General features: G+C 46.0%; 1 protein-coding gene across 1 annotated transcript in view; it reads left to right on the forward strand.

Moving 5' to 3' along the window:
- The first annotated feature begins 562 nt into the window (after nt 1-562).
- TGFB3 (transforming growth factor beta 3) overlaps nt 563-20,956 on the forward strand; it is a 127,564-nt gene continuing 107,170 nt past the window's right edge. The window contains exon 1 of the mRNA XM_069208443.1: nt 563-3,245. Coding sequence (XP_069064544.1) covers nt 2,831-3,245 — 415 coding nt within the window. The 5' untranslated portion in view covers nt 563-2,830. The remainder of the gene's footprint in view (nt 3,246-20,956) is intronic.

Consider the following 20,956-nt stretch of genomic DNA (forward strand, 5'->3'; position numbering starts at 1 on the left):
GATCATTTGGGCCCTATAGGGATAAAATGCAGCCTGTGGGGATCTGCGGGAGACTATTGAAATCAGATGGAGACTATGAGGTCCAGAGGGAGACTGTGGAGGATCAGGGAGAGGCTATTGAGATCACCAGAGGGAGACTGTGGAGATCAGAGAGCGAGAATGTGGGGATCGAAGGAAGACCCTGGAGATGAAAGGGACACTGGGGGTCGCCGTGGGCCTTTGGGGTTCAGAGGGAGACTGAGCAAGGGCTCAAACTGAAGCTTTAGGAATCAGAGAGAATCGTTTGTGTTCGCTTAGACCTTCGGGTTTAGAGAGAGATTAGTGTGTCCAGAAGCCAGAAGGGTTTGTTCAAAAGCCAAAAATACAAAGGTATTCGCGAGTAAAGCGGAAAAACACTCAGATTTGTGAGCTAAGGGCTTTTTTTCCGCTGCCTGCTTAAGACATTAAAATTTGGTGAAATAATGCAGAAAAGGCTGGTCTCGGGCTAGCCTACCTCCCTCCCCCCTCCCCTGGGCAACGTCATGGCAGAGGGTATAAAGTTTCACAGAGCAGGAACAGAGGAGCCAGTCAAGCTAGAAGTGAGTGAGCGAGGCAGAGTCGAAGGAAGAAAGACCGGGAGGAAGGGGGAGAGCGCGAACGAGAGAGCAACGAAGAAAGAGCGGGCGAGACAAAGCGGGAGACAGAGTGAGAGCAGCGGGTGGCGGGAGAGGTGAGGCCAGCGAGGAGAGAGCGAGAAAGACAGCCAAGGAGACAGCGTCGAGGTGAGGGGAGAAAGAAAGAGTGGGGAAGCGGGGAGACAGACAAAGAGCGGGGGAGACAGGAGCACAGAGAAAGGAGAGTGAGAGAGCGAGAAACGGAGTGAGAGGCTGGGAGGGCTGCACGACAGACACGAGAGAGCGCCGACGGAGATCTGGAGACCAGCCTCACGGAGGGATTCTGTGTTAAATGACTTTTTTTCTGCCGGATTTCACCTCAAAGAACCGTGAGACGCACCATCACTCCTTGGAATCCACCAACATTTCGGGAGTGAGATCGAGGGAAGGAAGGCAACACTCGGCATCTCTCCTTGCGACTGCAGGAAACCTCCTCATCCCAGAGGATCTGTCCAAGGTCCCCCCGCAACTCACTGGATCACTCTAAAGTCCAATCACTATCACAGAACAACCTTGGAGAACACTGGGAACCCACGACTAGGGAGGAACCCCAAGACCAGTGAGTAAACATAAAGACCACAAAAAAAACAAAGTAATAGAGACTTCAAGGAGCCAACGGGACTCACTGAGCAACCCTAAGTCCACACAGACGACCCAGGACCACCAGAAACCTTGCACTCCCTCAATCATGTCCAGCCATCAAGCAACCACGATCTGAGTACACATCCCAGGGCAACTGAGCAACCCCAGCGAGCCATCCCAAAACTACCAGAAACATCACAACCAGATAGCAACCCTAAGACCACTTTAAAACGCAAGGCAACTCGGCCATTGCAACAACGAACCACTCAACCACCAAATAACCACAGTACACCAATAGTCCTACCCTGTGTTTCGAAAGAATCCCAAACACACTTGATCAGTCCTACAAGCAATTCTCCGAGAAACACATTGACACAAACCAAGACCACCAGGCAACCCCAAGACCGCCAGGGAATTCAAAATCCAGCATTAAAAAGTAAGACACCCAAAATCTCCCAATATCCTCAAAACCACTTTTAATCCTCGGGGGTCGGAGGAACCTCTGATCACAAAAAAAATCAAGGTCCAAGGGAGACCACACAGGTCACCCAGACTAAGGAGGGTACCTTCAGGCTCTCTCCGGTAATCCAGGAACTTCACACCACTGAGGAGTATCCCAGGGGACAGAGAAAGCCTAATGGGTGGTTAGAATAACTTCCAGGCCAGCACTGTGTCATCCATGCCTCTGAGGGATCACAATAGTCACTAAAAACCCCTGGGTCAATGGGGAACTTCCCTTCGTCAAGCACACCCCACTGAAAGGAAGGCCCTGCGAGATCTGCAGTTACTACTAGCTGGAGGCTCTGTGGGTGCACTTCCAACCACCATATGGAGCTGGAGACCAACAACACTGATTATAAGAGGTAGTAGTGACTAAAGTAACTCTCACCATGGCTAGCTCTGGGTGGACCCAACCTAGCTCTATGTCCGAGAGGTGCAGGCACAGTCCCACGAGACATTGCTGGTGAAACAGAGGGTCTGTGTGGCGTCCTTACGTCCTCGCTACTCTCTACATCTTTGCTGCAGGTCTAGTCAAGGGTACCAGAGCCCATGCAGCAGGTCACACAAGACGGGTCTGGATGCTGTTGTCCCACTGAATGTAAGCCGAAGGAGGATCTCACAGAAAGTCTTTGCCTCAGACAGCATCTGTACCCATTGGCCTTCCCATCAGCCATGCACACTCTGTTGTGGATGTGGTGACAACAGTACTGAGCCAGCACCATTTTCTTTGCTGAGGACCCCTTTGCGTCCAGCGATGGTCAGTCCTCCCAGGAAGGGTCTGCTTTGCTAGCAGCCCCCCATGCACCTCCTGGCAGGACACCCTTCCAGACCACACAGAGTCACCACAGAGCCTGCAGCAGCTCCTCCTGGCTGCTGGGCACCACTCATCCTCCTAGGACCACAACATTCTTGGAGGCCTCCGACTCTGCACCTCCAGTGCCTGGCCACTAGGCACCCACTAACCTATTAGAAACTCAACACACCTGAGGTTATCAACCCTACTCCTGCTCTGATTGGCTGCTGCTGCACCCGTCCTTCTCTGTCCGTAACACTCCTGTGGGACTATAACTCTCCACCTGCTTCCTGCTTCACCAATGAGAATGCCCTGGCACTGCGTGTCATTCGCATTCTTTCGACACTGGCACGCCTCGCCCATGAAGATGCCCTGGCACCAAGCCCTGTTTGCCCTGGTGCTTTTCGACGTGCTAGCCCGTTGCTGCGCCCTCTCCACCTGCACCACCATGGACTTGGAGCAGATCAAGCGGAAGCGGGTGGAAGCCATCCGAGGGCAGATCCTGAGCAAACTGCGGCTGACCAGCCCCCCGGAGGCCCTCGCGGACACGCAGGTGCCCCACCATGTGCTGGCGCTCTACAACAGCACTCGGGATCTCCTCGACGAGGTGGAGGCTGACGAGGAGCGCCACTGTGCGGCCCAGCACAGCTCGGAGAGCGACTACTATGCCAAGGAGGTCTACAAGTTCGACGTGATCCAGGGGCATTCCGAGCACAGTAAGATTCTCTCACATTTCCTACCATACTTCACTTCTGTCTTCTCGCCTTACTCCTTTCTTTTTTTCCCTATCGCCTCCTGCTACTTTGGACCCTATTTTCCTTTCTTTTCCATGCCCTTCTTTTTTCTCTTCCTTCCATTTGTCTCTTGCTTTTTGTCTGCCCTCTCTTGCCCTTCTTTATTTCATAATTTTCACCATGTTGCGTCCTTTTTTAGTCTCCTCCCTCTTCGTTCTATTTCCTCTTTTTTGTTTTCACCCGCCTTCTTTCTTCCTTCTTTTCGCATCTTCCATCTTTTTCTTCGTTTTCTTACCTTCTTTCTTACCGTTCTAAATTCATGTTCATAATTTATTATTTTCTTCTCTGTGCTCTTTAATTCCTGCTCTTCTGTTCCTTCTTTCGCATCTTCTGTTCTTCCTATCTTTTTCTTCTTTCATCTTTCTCTCATTTTCTTTCCATTTTTCTTCTGATTTGGTGTTACTTTTTGTGTCTTGACTCCTTTCTCCTTGCTTTCCTTATTTAATTTTCTTTAATTGTTCTTCACGACTTCTCATTCTCCCATCCTTCTTTCTTTCTTTCCTTTGGTAAAGTAAGGAACATGGGAACAATGTACCTTTGTCTTTCTTTTCTTACTCCTTCCTGACAGGTTCACTTTACTCATTCTTTCTGCAGTTCTCTCCTTCCTTAGCTTTCCTTTACATTACTTCCTTTTCGCTGCTCAATACATTGGTTGATTATCTCTTCCTCGATAGGCTTTTGAAAAATCCCAGACATGAATACACATTAGAGAGGTTGGATAAAGCGAAGCTAGATAAATATGTAACATAACTTTTTATTTTCGTAAAAGTATACTAGCCATAATCAATAGCACCAATTTAGCTCCAAGGAGTAGCAGGGAGCTTTACAGAGAGGGTTTTTTGAGGTCTCTCCTAGGAATGCATGTGTGCTGTCTCTTGTGAGAACTTTTGTTACCTTACAGAGGGCTTAAAGGCCACCTATTGCTTACCGCTGGTTGGCTCCATTGTCCCTCTCATTTGCTTGCTCTTGTTCGTCAGCTTTCATAGGTTTCCTTCCTCTTTGTGTTTTTGTCCCTTTCCTGGAGCATGGATGCATTACTTGTGTCCTTCCACTACTCACTTTTTCAGGCTACTATTTTCGTTTTGTTTAAGTACTCTACGAGAGAGTGTGTGTTTTGCTGTCTTCCTGATGTACTTCTACCCCCTGTGTTCCTCCATCAGCCCCATCCATTGTCCATGAGCTTGTCGCTCTTCTCAGCCCCACCATGAGCTTGTCTCTCTGCTCAGCCCCATCCATTATCCATGATCTTGTCTATGATCTGTCTGTCTGCTCAGCCCCATCCATTGTCCATGAACTTGCTTCTCTGCTCAACCTACCGTTGTCCATGTGCTTACCCCCTGCACCTCCCTCTGTTGTCTGTGTGGTTGCACCTCGCCCTCCCACCATCATTTTGTTGTCCATGTGGTTGCCCCCGCTCCTTCCATCCACTCTCCGTTGTCTGTGTGCTTGCCCCTGCCCATCCCATCCACTCTCCATTGTCCACGTGCTTACCCCGGCTCGTCCCACTGACCCTCCGTTGCCTGTCTGCTTGCCCCAGTACCTGCCACTCATCCTCCGTTGTCCTTATGCTTGTGCCCACCCTCTCCTTTCTGTCTGCTTAACCCCCGCTCACTCTCTGTTGTCTGCCTGCTTGCCCCAACCCCTCCATTCCGCCCCTGTAGTCTATGTGCGTGTCTAGCCCCTCTTGCCTATCCTTCTCTCCCTCCCTCCCTCCATGCTGACTCTAGGGAACACTCAGCTAAAATACATAAGGCGCCATGACGCAACCAGCACTGATTTATGGCGACAAAACATTGGCAAAGCAATAACTCTCATGGCCTTGGAAAGAACTGTTTGCTTTGCCAGTGCTTGTTTATGATCCTGAGTGCATCTGAAGCACCCTGGGCTGTACATAAACAATTACATTTTCTACTATGTAATGTGTGGGGTGGTGACAGGACCCCGGAGTTTCAGCACCCCAGTACTTTGTGAGTTTTTGCACTAGGCCCTCCGTGGAATGCCTGGATCTAGTGTCACTGTCACATTGGCGCCTACATTAAAAACACTTTCCATAGAACAGTATTCTGTGGGAGCCCTCAGAATCTACGTTACATCCGGCTGTATGGGGTACCAGAGCTCTGTCTACTCTGTTCTGGTGCATGTTTGTGTTAGTTCTTTCTTAGTGGTTAGATTTGTTAGAATCTCTGTTAGCCGACTGTAATCATATCTTTGAAACGTTGGATGTTTCTGAAAGCGTTTATTTTTGTTCAGTAGCAGTTGAATAGAGCAGAGTTTGATAGGTTCTCATTAATGTATTCTGGGTCACTTTGGGCTGTGGGAACAGTGCAGTCAATGCAAACTTTAGTGATCTTTAAGATATGACAAGCCTTTGAATAACAGTGGGTGCCCCAGTATTGTGTATACCTAAAAGGAAGGGGCAGGATCTGTATGCCCTATTGTCTGCTTAATTTAAAACCTCTCCAGATATTAAACAGGATGTTTAATAAAACATTCATATGGCTGAATTTAATAAAACATGTATATGTCTGCAATTGATAACTATCTCTAACCGTTATCCAAGTATTAGCACACATTAATTGTCTCTGTGCGCGAAAAAGGTTCTTGTGATTTACCACATGTGATCTTGTTTTAGTGTTGTTTACACATTTGCTTGTGTGATAATATCTAGTTTGTGTATTTCTTTGTATAGCGCTTTCACAGAGAGAAGACCCATTCAGAACCCTGATAAAACTAGCATGAACCGAAGCTCTTAGATGCCCAATAGAAAATGCACTGATGTACAGTGCCACATATTTTTTTGATCAAATACGGTGCATTTAACATGACTGATGAATTCCAAAAATAAGATATTAGCACAATAGTGCATAGCTTTCGATATCAGTATTTGCGTTTCTTAAATCATGCTTCATTGCATGACAGGTATGATTACATGTTTATATATGCACGCATCATATTTGATATGTTTTCATTGAGGTAGATGTGTGCTTGCTTAGAACCAGAACTGCTTTGCTGTGGCAGATAAGGTGGACACGACTGTGTGGTTATGAATGTGCACGTACATTGTAAACATATATATACATGTTCATATAGTACGTATATAGTAAAGCTTTACTTCTTCCTTGGCTGGACGTAGGACCATTGGGGGTGAGGGGGATGATAGAGTTGAGGCAAGATGAAGCATCATCGACCACCAGTTGTCCTCTGTACCCTCCCCCAACATCTGCTTAGTTTTAAGGACATTGTGCCATCCTTCCGGCATCAAAAGAGGGCATCACATCTGTAAGTGGGCACAGAGAACGGGCACCAACTCCATCCATGTGGCGAATGGGCCAGGGAACCCCAGGGTAGGTGATACACCCCAAACTCCAACCAACAAACGCAAGGGTGGCAGGAGCAGTGCCGAGCAGGGAGGCTCCAGAATGCAGGGGAAAGGTTAGTGTAGAGTAACTTTTGATTTAATTATTTAGAGTTTTATAGAGCGCTGTGTTTCTCCTCCTGGTTACTTCAGAGCGTTAGTTCTGTCCACATGTGCCTCATGTCACCTTTGTCTCTTCAGTGCTTAGTAGCTGTGCCATCTCTGCATTTTTGTGCTCACGTTTAAATAGGTAGTTGGGGCTAGATGTCATTAACATAATTCCAAAGAACATACAACGCCCAGGCCCTCGAACAGATCAAAAAGGTGTACAGCGAACAAAATAAAGTTCGTCGGTTACTCTAGGGCACGTGGTTTTTGACAAGGCTATGTAAACAGTGGGCATTTGTGGTTTCTAAGTCCTTGTTGTAGAGCTTTCTGTGAAACTGGAAAGCTGAATCTTTGAATATCCTTCCAAGGTTGACAAAATAAACAGCATCGAATTGAATTGCAGAAAACCTTTAATTTATAATCCATGCTTTCACTGGTGTGGTGTGGTGTGGTGTGGTGTGGTGTGTGTGTGTGTGTGTGTGTGTGTGTGTGTGTGTGTGTGTGTGTGTGTGTGTGTGTGTGTGTGTGTGTGTGTGTGTGTGTGTGTGTGTGTGTGTGTGTGTGTGTGTGTGTGTGTGTGTGTGTGTGGGGAGGGGGGTGGGGGGTGGGGGGTGGAGGGGTTGTTTTCATCCCTAGTACACAGACCTCTTGGCCAGCAAACCAGCTGGGCATCTTTTTTCTTACAGCCAATAACATTCCAAGGTGGTGCAATCTTAAAGTCGCAATGTAATTGTAATTGGATGTATATGGTGCTTACTACCCCTAACGAGGCATTGACGTTTTTTATGGGCAGTAGCATGTTACTGCAGAACCTAAGGTTAGTAGTAAATTTGGTGGTTATTGTTGGCTATTTCGATTAGTCATGTGCTTTCAAAACTAACTTAATGTGTTTATTCCATCTCCTTTGTGATATATTATATAAAACTAGTTAGGTGTGATCATTAGTGGGGGCTGTGTGGCTTCAGGTGAATGGTTGGTGAGATAGATATTCTGGGGGGGATTAGTTAATGTTAGATTACAAGAATAGGGTTTTAAAGAGGAGAGGTTCGATCTATAAATTGAGGTATCAGCCAATTGCAGATTTACAATAAGAAGGATTGAGGCAGAAGGCATGCTGTTGACAGGGGGCTGTACTCAGAAATAGAAGGCTTTCAGAGGAAGGAAGGTAAGGACAGGGTCACTTTGAAGAAAAATAGGAGAGGAATCAAGCAGGAGTAAATCAATGGAAATTTTCCACGCAGGATTTTAGGAATATAGTGGGAGAAGGCTTTCTTAGTTAGCAAGCAATCGGAGCTTTAGAAGTAAAAAATATTATTCATAGTTCTCCATATACAGAGCAGACAGCTTAAACGTGATTCCAAGTGTACACATCATGTAAACATTAAGAGCCCTAGCCTGTTGTGTCCCAAGTTTAGGAAACCCTTTAAACATAGTCGGGAGTATCCCGACCTTGGTACAGAGTCTGTATGCTGCACAAGAGAAGTTGGTGCAGAAAAAAGAAAAGGTCTCTTTTAAAGAGCTTCTGTAAAAAAAATATTTTTTTACCAATTCACTAAAAAATGAGATATTTTGCACTGGCTGAGAGTGTCTCGTCAATGCACAGTCAGATTTATACATTATTTGACATCTAATCCCATCCAAATGTATGTTGTGTTTGTGTATTCAGCTAACGTAGTATATGCATTGTATGTACAAGTGAAGCAGAGTGACAAAAGTATGTGGGTTCCATTTTGGAGGCCTCAGGCCTTTTACTGTGCACAAGTTGGGTATTATGTTGTTTTCCCAGACAGTGGAAATGTATTAGGATGCATGAGGGAGGAGACCCAGACAGTGAAGAGAGGACAAAGGAGGCAAGCCTTCTATAGGAATTACATCAGGTAATTCCTGTAGCACTGCCACTAGGTAGATGGTGTGGGTGAAGGGGTTGCAGACTGTTCAGAGCGAGATGAATGTTTTAGGTAAAACCACCCTTTTATCTCATTCCTCATCTCTGTCTTTGTGGCTGTTCATAGTTAACACATCTTTGTGCCTCTGTTGTGGGTGCTCCAGGCTGGAGACAACCCTGCTACGTATGTAGTTAGTGGTAAATGGCCAGACCCTGCTTTTACATCGTGGCACCACTCTTCACTTAAAGTAGTGGCATTACTCTAAACTTAAGTAGTGGTAAGGACAGGTTGACTACAGGCATCCTGCCCTTCACTAAAGCCCTCATTACAAGTAGTGCGGACTCTTGTTACCACATGGTTTTCAGTTGTAAAACAACTCTGCATGAATACACGTGTTGCAGGGTATGGTATTACTAGGTCGTATTTCCTCACCTGTTATTAAAACACCTGGCATGCTTATCTGTTCACAATTTCTATCTGAAAATTGATGAGTGGCAGAGAGCCCCATATTTGGGGGAAACGTGCAACAAAGGGCCCGGTGACACTGGATCCATTATGTATTCTTCAATCCAGGCCTTGGAGTTGAAGTGGTCAATAAATACGACCCTTTAATGGAACTACCGGGTCCGTATTACTGCCACTCCAGATACCTACCAGCTCGTAAAGGGGGTCTAAGTTGGTTGTTGTGATCCTTTCCAGGCCAGGTTCTTCCTCTGGCGGAGAGGGGGGATTAAATAGCCTATTGTCCGAGATGGAATCACTAGAAGCCTGTGACTGAACCTGACCTGGCTTGTCTGGCAAAATGGTAAAGACAGTTAAACATCTGCACCTGACGTCCGTGGAAAGGACAAAAGGACAAAAAAAAAACGCTGTCGGTGCAGGCTCAATTTTTTGCTTTCTCCCCCGACATTGCTCTTGCAATTTCTTCATTTTAGGCTGTATTCGAGTGATCCCTAGACTAAGGAGCCACCTGGCCACTAACGCCAGTAATTCCCAGAGGCATACTTGGTGTCTCCTGGGGCAGGAGGGAACACAAAAGTGCTGCTCCACAATTTGACTTTGAAAAGCCACCTGCCCTCCCCCGACTGTTGAGTCCTGGCTTTTAACTTGCCAATTAAAGTCAAATGACCCCCCCCCCCAATCGCTGTACTGAGGATGTGTGTGCGCTCGTTATTCTATTTATTAATGTGTATTATACAATGGAAGGTGGCTTCTGCCACAAAACAATACGGAGAGCTCAACCCCATTCCTTCCTCAGGGAGGCTGTATGGCAAGAACATAAAACATTCCCACCAGATGAGCTTCTTGATATGTGTCTGTTGAGTTCAACATAGCATCATAACATGTTGGAATCCTGATCTGCCCAGCAACAGCCTGATTTTTCCACCGCTGTCTGGGAGGGAGCCCTGGAATCCTGCCACACCCTGAGTGGCTGGTGCCAAGACTTTGAACAGTGCATTTATTATGACTGGCAATGGGCAACTGCACAGGTTAGAAATTACCAGGAATGGCAAGTCTGCCTGGGAAGCTTGTTTCCTATGCATCAACGTTGGCTGTCTGTGTGCACTCCAGTACTGACTAGCCTACATCTTGACTTGTATAAACATGGGCCATGAACCGGCCTTTGGCTTGAGTCTCGGAAGAAGTGTTCTGGATCCATACTAGGAGTTATTCCTGTCAGTCAGTGCAGTGAGGTAGCACTTGATTGCTATCTCAGGTCACTGTATCCTGAGCTCATGACTAGAGTTTGAAGTTCCTTTCTGTGCCCTGTCCTCTTGAGTTCAACCAGTTCTTTTGGTTTAGGATATGAGCCAAGCCTTTTTGTTTCCATTTTCAAGAGTGACTTCACTGGTGCCCAGAAACATTGACCCCTGTTGCTAGAGTGAACGTAGACTGAGATATTCAAGGTCCTCGCCCAGGAAAACTCCCCTGGAGCTGGGCTCCTGCTTTGGGAGTTTGTTCTTGAAAAAAGCACAGTTTGTAAAAGTTTGATGGCTGTCCGTTATGTTTGGTGGAGATGTCCTTCAGGCTTTTTACAACATTGACATAAGCCACCCTGATAACGTTTTCTGCCATTGTTAAGAGAGATCTGCATGTCTGGCAGACATCTTTGAATTTGGGGGTCGGAACACCCGTCAGGGTGACAGAGTAATTTATTCCAATGCCTTGATGGACATTACTGTGTCCTCCAAACTCTAAATCGGGCCCTAAATTTGTTTCAGTGTGTTTAATTTCACACTACGGATTCTGCTTTTTTTCATCATGTCTGCAACCATACATGTCTATTTCATGAGAAAGAGCAAGACACCAAGGATTTAAGAAGTTTGTGTGAAGGGTGATGGTGTGACCACCTATTATAAGGAATTTAAATAATCCCTGTTGTACATTTGTAGGAAAGTACCCTCTTTCTTGGCATGGTCACCCCCATTTTCTGCCTGTTGTCTGTGTGTTTGACTGTGTTCACCTGGATCCTGCTAACCAGGACCCCAGTGATTATGCTCTCTCCCTTCTAACTTGGTAATTTGTACCATTTTCACCCCACATTTGACATACTGGTACCCCCATGTGAGTCCCTAGTATATGGTGCATAGGCACCAGGACATCGGGCTACCAGGGGATCCCTATGGGCTGCAGCATGTATTATGCCACCCATAGGGAGCCAATGCAAAGTGTTCTGCAGGCCTGCCATTGCAGCCTGCGTGAATGGGTCCAAGCACCCTTTCACTACCAGGTCACTGCACCAGCTCACTTGTAAGTCACCCCTATGGCAGGCTTGTCTAGCCCACAGGACAGGGTGCATGTACCTATGTGTGTGGGCACCCCTGCATTTGCAGAGGTGCCCCCACGAACTCCAGCTCCAGTTTCCTGGACTTCGTGAGTGCGGGGACGCCATTTTATGCGTACACTGGACATAGGTCACTACCTATGTCCAGCTACATAGTGGTAACTCCGAACCTAGGCATGTTTAGTATCAAACATGTTGGAATCATACCCCAATACTATTGCCAGTATTGGACGTATGATTCCATGCACTCTGGGGGCCCCTTAGAGGACCCCCAGCATTGCTACCATCCATCTTACAGGGTTTTCTGGGCAGACCGAGCTGCTGCCACCCCTCAGACAGGTTTCTGCCCTCCTGCCGCTTGATCTGACCAAGCCCAGCAAGGCAGAACAAAGGATTTCCTTTGGGAGAGGGGGTTATCGCCCTCTCCCTTTGGAAATAGGTGTGACTGACTTGGGAGGGGTAGCCTCTCCAAGCCACTGGCATGCTTTGAAGGGCGCATTTAGTGCCCTTCATGCATAAACCAGTCCACACCGGTTCAGGGACCCCCAGTCCCTGCTCTAGCGTGAAACTGGACAATGGAAAGGGGAGTGGCCACTCCCCCGTCTATCACCACCACAGGGGTGGTGCCCAGAGCTCCTCAGAGGATCCCTGGGTTCTGCCATTTTGAATCCAAGCTTGGCAAGGACCTCTGGGAGCATCTGAGTGGCCAGGCCAGGCAGGTGACATCAGAGCCCCCTCCTGATAGGTGGTCACCTGACTAGGTGACCAATCCCCCTTTCAAGGCTATTTAGGGTCTCTCTCTTGGGTGGGTCCTCAGATTCGGCTTGAAAGATTCTAGCAGGACTCCTCTGCAACCTCCAGTTCGACTTCTAGCCACTGGAACCGCGACTGGACCCTCCAGGAACCGACAATCTGCATCCAAGAAGAAGACTCTTCTTGCAACATTGTTTCCACGTCTCCTTCCAGCTTCTGCAACATTTCCCCGGCTGTGCATACTCTGAGGGCAGCAAGACTTTTAGTCTGCACGAGAAGGAAGAAGGAATGCCCCTTGGAGTGAATAGTCACTCCCCTGCATCCGCAGGCACCTACTTCAACGACGACCGGCTGTGTGGATCTTGCATCATGGGTGGTGGTCCGGAGTAGTCCTCTTGGTCCTCTCTGCCGGCTGTCCACTTTGGTGGAGGTAAGCCCTTGCCTTACCACGCAGGACACTACCCCCATGCACTGTGTCTCTTGCAGCTGCCAAGGCTTGCTTGCATCTCCTCCAAGGGATCTTCAGGCATCGTATAGCTCCAGTCCCCAGCACTCCTTCTTGTGACACACAGCCCTCTGCGTGGTTCTCCTGTGGTGTGGGATCCATTTCTGTAGTGCTGCGTGGGTTCCTTCAGCGACTTCTGTGTCCCCGTCCTGTGGGACTCCTGTGGGTGCCGCCCCAATTCCTGTGGGCTCTCTATTTTGCTGAGGGCCCCCTCTGACTCCTCCTCCTGGGTTGAGTTCTCCTGGGCCTTGTTGGCCTCCGGCAGCTCCACTTTTCTACTAACTGCGAATTTGCATTTGCCAAGGCTTGTTGGTGGAATTCCTGCACCAACACCTGTCTGCAATCTTCATTCCAGTGTGGGACATCTTCTGCATCCCTCTGGAACTCTTCTCCGGCTCCAGGGCTGCAGTGCTGACCTGATCTTCATCACCGTCGACCAACTCCTGCAAGCACAGCTGGGTGGGTAGTAGCTCCTACTCCTCCTGGACTCCACTGTGACTCTTGGACTTGGTTCATTCTCTCCACAGGTCGTCCTCTCCAGGAATCCACCACTGGTTTCTTGCAGGATTGTCTGGGTGTCTTCTTTTCTTCTTTTCCTTCCTTCTGGGTGGTTTGGGGAAATTCCAATGATTTACTCCAGCTTTCCTGGTCACTGGGGGTACTGTGTTACTTACCTCAGTGGTTTTCTAGTACCTCCAGCTCCCCTCTACACATTTCACTTACCTAGGTGGGGGTCCTGTGTCCGCATTCCATTTTTTTAGTATATTGTTTGGGATCCCCCTAGGGTCACTATTGGTTAATTACATTTGTGCTCTTTTCTAACCTTTTCAATGCCTGTTACTGTTTACTAGTGTATATAATAAGTGTATTACTTACCTCTTATTGGAGGGTTGCCCTTCTAGTATTTTGTGGTATTGTGTAACCAAAAATAAAGTACCTTTATTTTTGTACAACTGAGTGTTTTCTTTCATTTGTGTAAGTGCTGTGTGACTACAGTGGTTTTGCACGAGCTTTGCATGTCTCCTAGATAAACCTTGGCTGGTCATCCACAGCTACCTCTAGAGAGCCTGACTTCTAGACATTGCCTACACTTCACTAAAAGGTGATACATGGACCTGGTATAAGGTGTAGGTACCTTAGGTACCCACCACACACCAGGCCAGCTTCCTACATTACATTTAAAGGACATTGCAAGTCACTCTGGAGTTCCATGATCTTATAATAGAACTTGGCCTTATTCCTTGCTCCTCTATGTAGTCTCTGAACTGTTTGATGATTTTCAATATGTTTATAGTTTATCCTGTATATAACCATTAGCACTAAAAACATCTGACTCTCCCCATTGTTCATGACTTCCTAGGTAGAGCTCTGACACTCATGGAGAGTGTGGACTTGGTGGGCAGGGCACACCAAGGATGGCTTTTAAGTTTGGTTAGTACCGATGGGCTAGCTGACAAATAAACATGGTGAGCTAAGGGTCTGGTTTGGATTTAACAGCCCATGCACAAGTCAAGCAATGACAGGCTGGTGTGTAAAACACACAACAAACAAAATTTGCTGAAGCATTTCACCCTAGTACATCAGATTATATCACTGCTTTGAAAAGTGTGTATTAAGTGATAGTTTTTAGAAATGAACTTGGAAACCTACCTCTCCAACTCCAAACTAAGAGGAAAGGTGTTGTTATGTGTAGCCTATATGTTGCCTCGTCTCTTATTACAGAGCAAGCAACATTACAGTTTATGAAATCAAACACATGTTTTTTTGAACAGCACACTTTCTTAACTCACATATTTGAAGATGCACTCATGCAACAATGAAGACAAGCATTGGCAAAGCCAACAGGTATTGACTATACAAGAGCTATTGGCTTTGCCAGTGCTTTTTAGCCATGTAGCATGGCTGCTGTTCAGCATGGCTAATCGTTAGTGGCATGGTGAAGAGTGGGATAGATTGTTGTAGAGTGGAGAGGAAGAGAGTGTCGTGTATTGGAGTGACATAGTGTGGAGTTCACTTGGGGTGGCATAGACTGGAGTGGCATAGAGTAGAGTGAACTGGTGTAGAGTGCATTGACATAGAATGTTGCAGAGTATAGTGGTATTGAGTGCAGTGGAATTGAATTCAGCGGTGTACAATGCAGCATCTTAGAATGCAGTGCTGTACGTAAGAGTGGTGCAGAGTGTAGTGACACGGAGTAGGGTGGCACAGAGTAAGGTGGTGCAGAGTAGAGTGGCATGGGGTAGGGTGGCGTGGTGTAGAGTTGCACAGAGAGTAGAGTGGTATAGAGTAGAGTGGTGCAGAGTGAAGTGGCATAGAGGACAGTAATGTAGAGTACAGCTGAGTGGCATAGAGTGCAGTTGTGTAGAGTGTAGAGTAGAGTGGCATAGAGTGGGGTGGCATAGAGTGGTGCAGGGTGGAGTAGCATAGAGTGGTGCAGAGTAGAGTATAGTGGCATAGAGTGCAGTGGCATAGAGTCAAGTGGCATTGAGTGGAGTAATGCAGATTGCAGCAATGTAGAGTTCATTGGCGGAGAGTGCAGTATTGCAGAATAGAGTGTCAGAGTTCAGTGGTTTAAAGTGGCATAGACAGCAGTGGCATAGAGTACAATGAAGCAGAGTAGAGTGCAATTCAATAGAGTGAAGTGACAGAGTGCAGTTGTATGGAGTGCAGTAGTTAAAAGTAGAGTGGGGTGCAGTGACATAGAGTGGAGTAGAGTGGCGTAGAGTGGATTGTTTCAGAGTAGGGTGAAATAGCGTAGGGTGCAGTCTAGAGTACAGTTGAGTAGAGTGGCATAAAGTGTAATGGCGTAGAGTAAAGTGTTGTAGAGTGCAGTGGTGCAGAGTAGATTGGAGTGATGTACAGTAGAATGGCGTAGAGTGCAGGGGCATGGAGTTGAGTGTTACAGAGTAAAGTGCATTGGCGTAGATTGTATCGGTGTATAGTGTATTGGCAAGGACTGCAGTGGTGTAGAGTGGCGTAGAGTAAGGTAGCATAGAAGGAAGTTGTGTAGAGTAGATTGTGGCCTAGACTGGAGGGGTGTAAAGTGAAGTAGCAAAGAGTGCAGTGGTGTAGAGTAGAGTAGAGTGGGGAAGGGTGCATTGGCATAGAGTAAAGTGGTACAGGGTAGAGAAGAGATGCGTAGCGTGAAGTGTGTAGAGTGCAGTTGCATATAGTGGAGTGGAGTATTTGTGGTGTGGTAGCACAGTGCCATTACAGACAAACACATTTTCAATTGAAATAACTATTACATTTACACAGACATACAGCTTTATTAATAAAACTCTACAGTGCACAGACGAAAATGTGTAGAAATTGCATCACCTAGTTTAGTGGTTTCCAACCTATGGTCCGGGGACCCCTGAGGGTCCGCGAAGCCTCCGCAGGGGGTCCGCGACTGCTTAAAAAATTTAATAGTATAAACATATTTAAAAAGTGTATATAAATAAAGCGGCTAAATGTACAATTGAAAATATGGAAATGCATTGTGAATGTCAAGGAATTTGAAATTGGAGGCTAAAAATGAAATTAGTATCCTCAGATTGATTTGTGTGAGCATCAGACAGAATATAGTATGGTATGGAGGATGTGTGGCTTCAATTAAACTTAGAAAAGCTCCAACCTTCCTATTAAAATAATGTTTTAAATTTTTGTTTGTTTATATTTGTTTGCAAAGTAAATAAAATGTATTATCATTTGTCTATGAGTTTGATGAATGCTTGTTTCTATATTTTTTGTGTACTGTTATGCGGTTTGTATCATCGACAATGTTTAGACTGAGGTCCCAGGCTTCTGTTAATGACTTAGAGGGGGGGTCCCCAGATTCCAATAATGATTCAGTGGGGGGTCTCTGGGCTTCGGTAATGATAAAGTGGGGATCCACAGAAGTCAAAAGGTTGGGAAACACTGACCTAGTTTAATGATTAAATTATTTGTTTCCAACACATTTCAGAAATAAAACAAAAAAAATTGCTTTATTTGTGCGTTCCTAATTCTGATATATTCTGAAATACTTACACAATTCATTTAAACGTTGTGTGCTAGAAAAAAATAATCTTTCCTATTGCCAGTATTCAGCAAGATTGTCATATAAATCCTCTCACTTTAAAGTCAGAGAAGGAAAAGTAAGCAAGGGCCCTTGGAAGACAGCACCTGACATTTGACCTCGGTCTTTGAATGCGCAGCAAATGTGTTGAGATAAGAACGAGATTTAAAGGCCTGTTAACAGTAAGCGAGTTTGGGGAAGAATACAGACAACTTGGTTTAGGCAACAGGAGGGATGAACGAAACATGGAGAGCCTAAGGCAAATAAAGCCAGCAAATGGAAATCCAGAATGTTTGTTGCAAACCACAAAGCCTGTGGTAATCAACGAGCAGAATACATTCCTAGGTCAACTTTCTGAAAGTCCCCAAGATGTCTTTAGCAAGTCAGACAGCTGCACTCTCTGGTAGGCTACAACCTAAAAAAGGAGGTTATATGAAATGAAATATTTGCCTAAACTCACACAATTTGGTGAATCAGGAAAGCCTAGACAGATCCCAGTTTCTCTCCTTTCAAAGGTTAATGCTCTGTCTTTTATTTAATCTTGGCACATGACGTTATAGACTGGATAGCAGACATTAAAGATCAGCTCGCTTTGGCCTTGAGGGTCCAGGAGGACTTTGAACTGAGCCAAAGCAAGGTACCTGGCTCAAGCCTTTAGTGGCTCTCCTACCTTGATTGGATAGCAGCTTTACCAGTCTCAAGCAAAACAAGAAACTTCCAATATCAAACATGCCAACTGAGATGGTGCCACGATGTGCCACATGATATCGGCTCCATTTCACAGACACCCAGTGAAGAGCCAATATCACTTGCAGAAGTAAAGGTGAGCTGAAAATTGCAGCACGGAGTGGGGTTTCAGCTTGACTTTGGAGGCTTTGAGCAGCAGATATCAATTCTAGGTTTTGAAAACACCGGCGGACGTTGGCAGCAGCTTAAGCTAGCTTTAGTGTTTTTTAGGATGGGGGAAGTTGGAGGAAACCGGGGGGGAGGGGGGAGCACTAATGCCTCTCAAGCAGTTCTGGGCACAAAGCCCACCTCTCCTCTCACATGGGGACCATTTTTTTCTTAAGTTTGCATTTCTGCAGTATCCCGTGGCTGTGATAACCATTGATTTTATAAAGACCACAGACAAATACCTAAAGTACATCACGGTTCACCGAAATCACAGAAAGAAATCTGAGCTCTACAGCCATGATGTAGTGTCCACAGCACGTGAAGGAAACAGTCAGCAGTCTAGTATCCTTGCTTGCTGGAGCCAATAAGCGAACAAATGGAGCTGGAGGGAGAGGTTAATCGTTTTTTTCCATATTTTGAATACAATGCAAAAATGTATTGCTGATTGCTGCAGCGGCATTGCGTTGACATACACAGTTATGTTACAAGGAGTGAGTTTGGCTTCTGCCGGGCTAGTGAATGTTCTAACTGTTAAAGTTATGCTACATAAGTAATATTTTGGTTATACAGTTATATGAGTTGTATAGTGGCTGCACGGTTCATGGCTTGTAATGTCATGGCTGAGTGATTGTGGTTTCCTTAACATACCCAAGAGTCATGTGCGAGGCAGTTTGCACTACACAGTCTACAGTTGAGGCATAATTGTCTGTAGGAAATGTGAATGTGAGAGAGTCCTTGAATATAGGAACGGATCTGCACAAAATATGATAGTCACTTGGCATAGTCAGCTTCGGTCCAGCATGCCAGTTTGTGTACAGAACCGTACAAGGGAAAAATGTTAAGGGGGAAAAAAGATATGTTTTCTCTTTTAGCTCCCATTGTTGGAAATCCAAAGTCGTAATTGCAGACTCGAGTTCTTTGATTTGCTGGCCACAAAACAAGCATTTCTCCCGTGCCCACCATTTCATAATGCGGAGCCAAGTCCCCACGTCCTAGAAAAAAAAATGAAAATGTCAGATAAGGGAGCAGGGTGAGTGCATCCTGACGCCAGGCCATAGTGGAGGGATTCTAAAATAGTTGACCAAGGTTTAATTAAAAAATATTAAGTCATAGGGTCCGCAGATCCCTTTCGCGATTCACTGTACAGCAAAACCTAAAATGGTGCCCAGTGTCTGCAGCACCTATCTCAGTACCCTGCACCTCAGGCACCATTATAGGTGTCAAGACATTCTAAAGCCCAAAAGGATCCACGTACACGACAAGCTTCATGCACGAGAATCCTGAACCCTGGTCAAGCCTTATCAACCTGTGCCTCACCGTTTGGGAGTTTGCAATCATTGTTTTGGTACTGTGAACTCTCGAAAGGAGAGACTTTGGCCAGAAAAGCTTGTCCTGGCATCCTGATGCATGCTCTGGGTTTGCATACCAACCCAAGGTCGCCAAATTAAAAAGAAATAGCGGCTGGCCACAGGCCAAGCTCTATGTACCAAACCCTTGTACCATGTACCTCCACGAGGGATCTAAGCAGGGTTGGCCACAGGCCAGACACTGTTGCCGACAGTGTAGTATCCAGCCATGGCCTGTGCTTAGCAGGGTTGGATGTCAGCAGCCTGGTAGGCACAGGGTCTAACAGAAGGCTTCACAGAGCCAAAGGTTGTGTGCTGCAGGAGTTGTAAATTAATTACATCATAAAAAGATCCCATGAAGTTCGCTGAAAAACTAAATTATGGTTCTGGCTCAACTGTGCAAAACCAGTGAAATTCACCAGTTATAGTATACAGTGAACACAAAGCATTCCATAACACATACCACAAGCCGCACAGCATACACTAAACACTCATTCTAAAACGGCACAGAAACAAAATATCCTGACTTCCAACAGTAAACATGTTGGGTGACTTAGGCGCACTTTGTGTTCGTTGCATACAGTAACTGGCACATTTTAGTAGTTTTGCACGTTTAAGCCCAAACTCGATTTTTACCTTTTTTCAGTGAATTTACATATGTATATCTTATCACATGGGAGCAAAAATTACTTTTAGGGTTCTTGGTTCATGCACGATTTAGTTAAACTAGAGCAAATCTTCAGTCATCAGCAAAACACATACGGGTGCATAGCAATATGATTTTAGACCAATGTGCTCTCAAACCAACATCTGTTTATTTTTATAGTTTAAATCGTTTTTTAGTATGCCCCAGCATGAAATAATAAAACAAGACGTTCTCACATTAGCTGCAACTGTAATCTTGCCAATCTAAACCTAGCTAAAACCGCCTGCAGCTTGGATTTCTAAATTAACATTTCTCAGCTTGCACTACTGTATTCTCATGAAATACGACAGCTCCAAAAGTAGCCTGGGGGAAGGAAAAAGAAAGCAGAGAGAGAACAAAGAATACGTATCTGCCAGTATCCTACAAGCCTAGCTCTCAATATTGCATGCCACACCTCTCCCCAGATGCTAAATACTACCTCCCAGAAAGACCCCCTGGACTAGTCTACATACACAAATCTACATCTCCTCCCCTCATATAGCTCGTGGGACCAAACTGAAAAGCCCACTGACGTGGTGAACCCATATGCATTCAGTCATTGTTCACAGCCAGAGGGCCCACCTTCTGTGCTAGTTTAGTTTTATGGTTTTATAGAGCGCATAGCTACCCTAGGGCATCCCAGCGCTAAGGTATGTGAAGAACTCCTGAGAAAAGAAAATTAGGACAGAGGGTTTGCTACAATAAGGACCGTTTTTAGATTCTTCCTAAACTGACTGCTAGGGTGCTGGTACTCAAGTCTGGAAAGAACAATAGCTTATTCTCGCCTGTCTTTACTTGCTTTGGTAAAAATAGGAATTTGATCCCTCTAGTCCCGTTACTGCACCACCATCATGACAGTCCTGGCTGCAATTTCAATTCCACCCCCTTCCTTGGGGGGGGGGGGGGGGGGGGGGGGGCATTGGACGGACTATGGACCTTCCTGAGCAGAGCTTAAACACTGATATTTTGTACATTCAGTACCTTGCATGACACTTCTTCCATCCAAGTTACACGAGAATGAGGCGCGATCTCAGCAGGACCTTCCGACGCCTGAGGTTTTGCATTTCCAGATCATGCAGCATTTCAGTCCTCGCATCAAGCTTTAGCATCATAAGACTGACACATTTCTGAAAGGAAACTCCCTCATTTCCAATGCAGTTACTACAGACTGTCTCCAGGGCCTGGGTTCTCTTCTCAGTTTTTTTTGCCACTCCTAAGACTCCGCTCCTGACGCCCTCCAATGTTTTATTTACCTTCTTCACCACTGCCTCGAT

The sequence above is a fragment of the Pleurodeles waltl genome, chromosome 9 (assembly GCF_031143425.1).
Source record: "Pleurodeles waltl isolate 20211129_DDA chromosome 9, aPleWal1.hap1.20221129, whole genome shotgun sequence".
NCBI lineage: Eukaryota > Metazoa > Chordata > Amphibia > Caudata > Salamandridae > Pleurodeles > Pleurodeles waltl.